We start from the raw sequence: 9,508 nt of genomic DNA, 5'->3' as shown, positions 1-9,508 counted from the left end.
TATATCTATTTAGCTTTTCATCGATGTAGGCCTATGTTTTTATTCACTTCGGTTGGGGTATTCAGATTTCACAGTGATTGATATAAGTATAGACTAAAAGTTTATCATATATATACGCCTACTTGAACTGAACAAGATGGAATGGTCGATGAAAACAGCTTCCATTATTGATCTATTTGAAATGTAGTTTCTATATTCCATTGATTGAATGCACTATAACCAAATAAAACTGAAGTACCCATCTATAACAGTTACTTTACTCGTTGAAATGCTCATGGTGATGATGGTATTTATTTCATATCTATAAATGTTCTTTTCCACCTTTCTGTAAATATGTTGAATACTTTTTTGTTTGTTGTATAGTGTTTTTTTTTTATCACTTACCCTATGCATTTGATAACACGAATTTACAAAACCTCATGAAAATAGATACAACATCATCTGCATGAAAGTAAATAAATGAGCCTAGTGTAATTACAATAGAAGTATCAAGAATCAATGTGGGGAGAAAAACACCCCCCCCCCCCACTGGACTAGCACTGGACTTGAGAAAAAGCAATAACGTTTTCTACTTTTACCAAATATGTAATTTCTGATTTAATCTGAGTAAAATATATATATCACAGTTTTTACATCTGGTTCGAAAAATAAAATGTATAAGTTGTAGTTGTTTTTAGTTTTTACGGCGCTATCATTCAAAATATGAATATTTAGGACTACGCCATCTCAGTTGAGTTTTTGAAAAGTAAAAATCGTAGTAAAAGCAATTACTTACTTTTATGCATACGGCCCAATGACAAAAAGATCGAGAGAACGTAACACATTTGTATTATAGTCTTTACAAACTTCAAAATAAACTTTTTGAAATTTTCATTTTTTCTTATAGTCTTGAACACTTACACTACCAGCGTTATACCATATTTTGTAGAAAACAAATTTTCCTGCTATATTTATGAACGAGTAGTTCCAAATTGGCTGAGCTAAAATTTCTTTATATTTAACTGGATTGTAGTGTCCAGGCTTTGAGTACTACATCTGCCCAAAAAGAACTAGATGAGATGTTTGTCACATCCTTCATACGTAAATTACCGTCAAACACAAACGTGTCACCATTCTTTTCGAAACAAATAAATGTTTCGCAAGCATTTTCCACTAACAATGTCGGTCTTGTACAAAAATTCTTTACACGCATGTAATTTTGAGGGAAAAACAAAAATGTTTTTACATGCAGCATATTTCATCTACCGTCGATATAAATGTTATAATTACCCTTCGCTTAATCCAATCAGTTTTACCATTCCTTAAAACTCTTCTTCTGTAGTAATTCGAAAAAGAAATTTGATGGATCTTGAATAATGCTAAAAGATAATTAAAAAAATTGGTATTACGGTGATCTTACTGAGTAGAGACAGATAATGCGAGCTCCAAACTTTTAGTTTATTTAACCTATCTGTTTCATTTACCTTCGCCTTGAAATACAAGTTATGAAAGTTGTAATCCTCACTTAGCGGTATATAAATTCCAAGATAGTAAAAGTAATCTGATAAGGCCCTAATCAGACAATATTACTTTTTCTCAGCATTTACCTTCAACCCTAAAAAATAATGTTTATAAACAAGGCTAAAATATCGAAGCCTCTCCTAAGATTTAATTCAACGGCAGACAGATATATAATGCGTATTGACCAACTCTAATTTCACTCCCGTCTATATCAATTACTCTTATCAAAGTACTTTGTTTCACCATAAAACTAACAACTTCAGCCTCAATCTAAAAAAAAAAATAGGGCGACAGCCCTGTCTCACACCTCTTGTATCTGAAATGGTTGTGACGAATAGCCATTATTCGAAACACAACTGGAAATATTTGTGGACATAAAATCCATCCAGGCAATAAATCAAACGCTTTTTTTCAAATTTGATTGAAGGGTAAACCTGGCACACAATTCTTCTTACAATATTCAATAACATCTATGAATAATCTGGTATTTTCACCAGTGTCTCTCTTTTTATGAACCCCGTCTGGTCACAACTTATGATTGATTTCAAAACATGTTTGAGCCTATTGTCAAGAATTTTCGCTAAAATGATAAAGATATAGACCACCAGTTCTTTAGATTTAATTGATTTTTATCTTTTGGTGGAAGAAGGGTTATTATTTATCTTTTCGTGGACATAATTAGCCCTATGGAGAAGCAAAGTTCTTAAAAAAAAACACTCATTACAGACCTTGCATAAGATATCTATGATAGCGTACCAGAAAATCCGATAAAAAAAATGTCGGACAGGCCGTCTAAACCTGGTGATTTGTCACAGTCATGTCGTAGGTTGAATCGCTTCTAAACATTCTTGTTCGGTGACAGTCTCTCGAGTTCGTATCATAACGTATCATATATATCAGAAAAAAAAATCTTCTGTTATTTAAAGCTTCTTTTATCTGGTGCAGAGTCTAATTCATTCATTTTTAACTTGACATATTCCCATACACTCCATAGGCCTACATTCACACTCGCATTTTCTTGTAGAGTAGTTACTAATAATTGTGTGCTTGCATCGCTATTAAGGTGTTCAGTTTCCAGAAAAGTGGACCTCTCCTTTTGACTGTGCGATTTATATTGATACTGATGGCTGAGTGATCAGTGCGATAGCCATATTGAACATCACAGTCTTCTACATATGCCTTTTACCACCTTTCTGTAAATATGTTGAAAAATTGATATATTGTGTTTTACTCAGGGTAAGACCTTTATGCTATCGGTGAATGGCCTTGCCAACCCTGACAAAAATTAGAATAAAAATAATAATTTGAATTTTTACCCTTGGTCCTATTAATAATTTACCAAACCTTCCAAATCTCTTGCCAGTTGTTATCTGGTTAATAAGTACAACCTACGTGTATGTATTGTTAAAAATATAAATATGCACCAATACGACGTTACTCATCATACTTGATTGTACCCCATTTTTTTGCGAATAATATTTTATCTCCCTTACTGAGATTTTCACCCCACAAGAAGAAAAAAATACATTTGAGAGGTGAGACGTCAGTGTTGAGTAGTTGAGAATTGCAATGAACATTGATTTCGCAGAATACGACTGGTTGTTGTTTTCCCGCATGTGTAGCAAAGCGAGACTATGGGTGCCATTATTAAAAACTAGCACGTGAAAGAACCTCTATACAGGTTATGGATCATAGTATGTCTGTACTTCTTCGAATCTATATCCCGCATTCGTCGAACATCCTTTTCCACACTAAGGTAATACGCAAAGTAACACAGGTACACCCCACAGTCATCCGAGTTGTGCTGACGTGGAGTCGGTACTACCATCATTTGACAGTCAAATGACAAGCCATATTTCTCTTTCCATAGGCTTCTTACAACTTGCACTGCCAGAACAATCTCTGTGGCATTGTCACCTTGAAGCGAATCAAGCGATACCACCATCTTCTCCTTCGGGTTAATGGCGATTAGGTACCAGTGGACACCTGTGTTTACTGGAAAGAGCAACCAGTCGCATTCTGCGAGATCAATGAGCCTTGCCATTCTGCGCAGTGACGTCTCGCCTCTCGAATTTACTTGTTGGTACCATTGGCTGAAGAAAGGGTATATTCTTGGTTGACCATCGTCATTCCTCGACTTCAAATCTATCATCTCAAGGTAGCCGTTTATGATGACATCATTCAACCAGTTTCTGCCAAGCAGTGTCTGCATATCCCTGTACTTTATGGCAATTTTATTTACTTGCCTCATGACAGCATTTGGTTTCTTTCGGCAGTTCAATTTGATTGCCTCTATGACGTCATCTCTCATCGCAGACTCTTTTCTTTTTTTACATTTACGTCGCTGTCGTTTCTTGTGATCCGCTCTCTCAGTCGGGGTTGTGGTATGAAAGAACTGCTGTTCTGATGTCGAGAACTCTGTTCCACTACCTGGAACTGGTATCTGACGGTTGGTTGAATCTCCTGTGTCCGTTCGTACTACTGCCATGCGTTCGTAGATGATCATGTAGCACTGATCATAGACTGCAGATATGTCTTCAGGTCGTGCTGTTTCTATGATATGGTCATCACAAATTATCCACCCACTCTCTGCTGCGGGTTCTCTCACCATCGTTACATAGTGCCCTTGGTCACACGTGTCTCCTTTGTGTACAACTACCGACTTTAACTGGAAAAGGCACGTCTTCTCGGTATTACCAGCTCCTCCAGAATAGGTCATGACTATCTCATCAGGGGGTTCCACCGGTGCCAGCATTTTTCCTCGTCCCTGATTCCTCTGCATGACAAACATCAGAAACTGAGGGACAGTCTTCATCTCCTTCTGTGTTACCCGTAGACCAATATTATGGCACTTGTCACACGGTGTTCCCCCTTCTATGAGATCAGGATACCTCGTAACTCTGTCCACCTCGTTCTGCAAACTGATATTGTCCCAGTCATGCAGTACCGGTACAATGATTTCTGTGAACTCATGTCTCCTACTTAATGTTCTTTCAAAGCAATTTGTGCATGCTACACACTGTTCCACTTCAAACGTATTAAGTCCGATATTTGACATCATAGGCCCAACATGCTGCGATATTAACTCATGTGCGTCATTTTGCCGCCCATAAATGAGTCCTTTGTGTCTAGTTGCTGGCAGGCAGAGTACTCGCGAAAGCATTTCGATGTCCTCCTCTAGGATGACGTCATTAGTCTTGTATTTCCGGAGGAATTGGATGATTTCCATGTGCTGGCGATTCGTCCACGATTCATCGGGTGCATGTATGAGAGCATCTGCAGCGTTTGTTGAAATCAGTGATTGTATAATTGCATTGAGCCAACAGTTGCTTTGGAAATTTGAAAGGGGGCGATAACGCTGTGTTCCATGACTCGTCCTTGTTTGCCTCTTTCTCCGTGTCTGGATGTCATCATATTTTCCCTTGTCAAGGTCAGGTATTGAATGGAAAGAACGTTTTAGCTGCTCGTAGTCCTTTCTTTCACATTCTTTCCTCTTCTTTGGGGTATGTCGTCGCCCTCGCTCCTTGAGGTACCTCTTCGTTTGTTATGCTTCGTCCCCTCATCATTTCTGGCACCTGACTTGGTTCTCGTGGGCTTGGTGACTGGTACGTCATGATCATCTCCTTTGTCAAGGTCAGGTACTGAATGAATAGAACGTTTTCGCTTCTCGTAGTCCTTCCTTTTGTAGTCTTTCCTCTCCTTTGGGGGGATGTCTTCGCCCTCGCTCCTTGAGGTACCTCTTCGTTTATTATGCTTCTTCCCCTCATCATTTCTGTCACCTGACTTGGTTCTCGCGGGTTTGGTGACTGGAACGTCAGCATCGTCTCCTTTGTCAAGGTCAGGTACTGAATGGGAAGAACGTTTTGGCTGCTCGTAGTCCTTGCTTTCATATTCTTTCCTCTTTGGAGGAGTGTCGTCGCCCTCGCTCATTTGCGTACCTTTTCGTTTGTTAAACTTCGTCCCCTCATCATTTCTGGCACCTGACTTGGTTCTCGCTGGTTTGGTGACTGGTATGGGCTTAGTCGGGGTCTGCTGATACTTTCCATGTTTTTTGTCTCGCAGATGATCAGGTTCGCGAACCTTTTTGTCCCATGATTCTTCGATTAGATGTGTCTTCTTTCCCCTAGCTCTCTTTGTCTTCTTCTTAACTGCATCTCTGAGAGCGAGAGTCTGAGCCGCCTTTGTAGTCTCCCTCAACTTCTCTGAGAAAACGTCGACACGATTCCGTGATTTTCCCTGGAGAATCACCGTTTTAAGCTGATTGAAACGTCCCTCCTGCACACTGGTTGTTTTAGATGGTGACCTTATTCCTGGAGTTAATTTGTGTCTCTCATATGGGGCCGAGCTACCATGTCTACCAAGGTCTCCAAGCATAATGGCAGACCAGAGCGGGAGTGTAGGCAACAGGAGCCTATGTATGTCTTCCAGAAATCTGGGTCCATATCTTCCGTTGTCTTCCATTGTGTTATCACCCTGTGTAATGCTCAGCTTCGCACGCTCAATGATTCTTTTAGCCCAGCTCCTGAAGTGCGAGCCTTCGGCGAGATGAAAAAACTCTTCTTCAGTTTTGTTCATTGAGGAAATTCCATCTTCACTGGCCTCTGTACTTGCTTTGTACACATGATCATCTTTCAGTTTGTCTTTACTTTCCTTCGAAAGATCACTGATCCTTTGATGCATTCTCTCACTCGCTTCAATCACTTCTGGTGTTAGTTTTCTGCCTTGCAATACCACAGCCATGTCGAATAGGGCTTCTTCAACTTCATCTAGGGTACATGCATTGAGGATAGTGCTGAAGGAGTACAATCCGTACTCCATATTTCCTGGATAGTACTTCTTGCATGATTTCTTTGCATCCCTCATCACATGGAAGGCACAGGCATGGGGGATCATCTTTTGCTCTATGTCATTATCCAGTGCATTGCCAGACACGATACGCCAGCAGCGATCCAGGAACTCCTTGACAGACTCATTGTTGAATTCGGCCAGTAGTGCAACAATGAAAGCCATGGCTCTATCCATATTCATTTGACGGGGAATAGAAACCCCTTGATGCCCAAACAGAAGCTTCTCACATCGTCTGAATTCAGCTATCCAGAAGCGTATGACGGTTGCAGTGTGGACTGTGCTGAGCATACCCATGATAGGTATGGGGGATTCTCCTTCTACAGTGTTCCTTATGCACACCTCATAGTAGAGGTACCTTTTCTTCCCTGCCGAGCGCACAACGTTGCCGGTTGCGTCTATTACGGCCACATCCTTCTTGCAAAGGTCATGCCACAACCGTACACCTTCCTCGCTCCAGTAAAATACGAAGGAGGGTGATGCCGCTATTAGTTGTATGAAGCCTTTTACTTTCTTGTTCTTTGTCTGAGTCTCCATCTTACTCTTCAATAGGTGGAGACTCGTGAGCTCATCCTTGTCGAGGATTCTTGATGTCCCAGCTTCATGCGACACTTGACGGAGTACCTGTTTGGTTGTCCCAATCCCATCGAAATTTCCAGCCAAGACTACGTGAGCAGGATCCTTTTTTCCAAGTCGTCTGAGGTATTCATTGAATGGCTTTTGGCCATGGCTGAAGATTCCTTTCAAATGCTCTCTCTCAGTCCCACGAATAGGTCTTGCACGTTGCTCCCCTAAATGGTGCATTACGACGTCGTGACTATACGTAACTCTAGCATTAAACTTCCCGTCCATGGTCAGTTTGGCAGTGATGGGGCAATCTTCGAACTTGCAGTAAAGATCTGCATTCAGTATTGATTTGCCACGATGGAATCTTTGTTTGGCTGTGCTCACATGGTGACGTCTTATCATTAAGACACAATACGGATTTGATTGTTTTATCCCTTTAATGAATGGCTCGTGCCACTGTCCCTTCTTGAAGTACCTCGTCCTTACAGTTTTACACATTTTCGTCCACTGTTCTTTGCGTATGCAAAAGGTTGCCTTTCTCTGAATGCGAAACTCTTTTACTACACTATCACCTACCACTTCTCCAATGCAAGCACCTATAGTGGCTTTGTCAATCGGCACACTTTTAAGGAATGATCCCAGTGATGTGTCTGATTTACCATCATCTATATCTTCATGGAAAGTAGAACTTTTATTACTGTCATCCTCATCCTCACTTCTGTCACCCTCATCGAGGACTTCTTCGTCGAACCTAGTCGTCTCGTCTTGACCATCATCTATATCCTCATGAAAGGTTGAACTTTCACTACTGTCATCCTCATCCTCACTTCTGTCACCCTCATCGAGGACTTCTTCGCTGAACCTAGTCGTCTCGTCTTGACCATCATCTACATCCTCATGAAAGGTTGAACTTTTACTACTGTCATCCTCATCCTTACTTCTTTCACTCTCATCGAGGACCTCTTCGTCGAACCTAGTCGTCTCGTCTTGACCATCATCTATATCCTCATGAAAGGTTGAACTTTCACTACAGTCATCCTCATCCTCACTTCTGTCACTCTCATCGAGGACTTCTTCGTCGAACCTAGTCGTCTCATCTTGACCATCATCTACATCCTCATGAAAGGTTGAACTTTTACTACTGTCATCCTCATCCTTACTTCTTTCACTCTCATCGAGGACCTCTTCGTCGAACCTAGTCGTCTCGTCTTGACCATCATCTATATCCTCATGAAAGGTTGAACTTTCACTACTGTCATCCTCATCCTCACTTCTGTCACTCTCATCGAGGACTTCTTCGTCGAACCTAGTCGTTTCATCTTGACCATCATCTATATCCTCATGAAAGGTTGAACTTTTACTACTTTCATCCTCATCCTTACTTCTGTCACTCTCGAGGACTTCTTCGTCGAACCTAGCAGTCTCATCTTGACCATCATCTATATATTCATGGAAGGTTGAATTGTTCGTACTGTCCTGATCGCCCCCGTTATCCTGATCTGCAAGGATGCATTGGGGCTCATCAGCATTGTCGGGCAACAGGGTCTTCTTTCTTCTAAGCACTTTCTCCCCATCATTGCACCCCCTGAAGCCACAATAAAAATAATATTGATCCATGTCTATGTTAGCGTAGCTCGCTAGATCTATACAGTCAAAGTGGTACCATTCGTGGCACAATTCACATTCTACCGATGGTCGTATAGCACTGCCTTTCCAAGTTCGCTGGCAAACGCAAATTGTGCTGGTTTCCCAACCCCTTGAAAACCTCTTGGGTTTCAAGTTTCTCCCACTTTTGCGTGTTCTTGGGGTCTTGATCAGTGGTCTTGACTTGGTCTTGATTTGGTCTTGATCAGTGGGTTCATTTTCGATGGACATTCCAACATTCCAATCCTGTTCGGCCTGCGCCTCTACTTCATCAGCTACTTTGTCTTCCATACTGGTCGTCCCATGGTCTTTAACTGTGTATTCATTAATGTTACAATTATTCCATATTCGTTGTGTATGTTCCCTTACCCCACCTCTGTTTTCTCTCCATATGAATTTTAAATACTTTCGGTTAGACTCAGTATTAAACCAATTAATTTCCCTCGAAATCGTTCCCCATACAGACGACGCTGTTTCACTCGAAACATTTGTAGATGACAGAATGTACCTGCCGAAAACATTCTTCATCTGCTGATAATCTACTTGTTTTCTCTTTTTCTTGACAATGGGGAGACGATTCTGGCGGCAACGACGTCGAGAAATGCTGGTAACATTCTGTTTAAAAGAAACACAAATTATTTGTGAAAACTACGGTTGTTGACATGTAAAAGAGACACATTTCAACTGTTCATTGTACGTAAGTGTAAAAAAAAAAAAGGAGATATAGAGAAAGCGGGAAATAGTTTTCAGAAAAGAATTACTTTCCAAAAGATGGTGAATCCAGTTTTCATAGTTCACAGAAAAACACAACTTTTTCGTTCGCTATGTTTTTATTTATTTATTCATTTATTTATTATGGTATATAACCTTGTACATGGCACCCTTACTTCTGAATTCAGTGCAATTTACAATGATAATATCAAGTTCGATTGTAACAATAAAAAAGGCGTAT

General features: G+C 40.5%; 1 protein-coding gene across 1 annotated transcript; it reads right to left on the bottom strand.

Moving 5' to 3' along the window:
* Positions 1 to 3,154: 3,154 nt before the first annotated feature.
* LOC105447491 lies at positions 3,155 to 4,558 on the bottom strand. Its single transcript, XM_030999201.1, has one exon. It carries the CDS (start codon positions 4,556 to 4,558, stop codon positions 3,155 to 3,157), a length of 1,404 nt encoding a protein of 467 aa, XP_030855061.1.
* Positions 4,559 to 9,508: the final 4,950 nt, after the last annotated feature.

Source organism: Strongylocentrotus purpuratus, unplaced genomic scaffold, assembly GCF_000002235.5.
Source record: "Strongylocentrotus purpuratus isolate Spur 01 unplaced genomic scaffold, Spur_5.0 spur5_scaffold_5, whole genome shotgun sequence".
NCBI classification, from domain to species: domain Eukaryota; kingdom Metazoa; phylum Echinodermata; class Echinoidea; order Camarodonta; family Strongylocentrotidae; genus Strongylocentrotus; species Strongylocentrotus purpuratus.
The sequence above is the reverse complement of the archived record's forward strand: the minus strand, read 5'-3'. Positions and strand labels throughout refer to the sequence as shown.

What these genes read in the sequence shown, in the direction of transcription:
- LOC105447491 (XM_030999201.1), bottom strand. Translation starts at nt 4,558, where the DNA reads ATGTCAAATATCGGACTTAATACGTTTGAAGTGGAACAGTGTGTAGCA.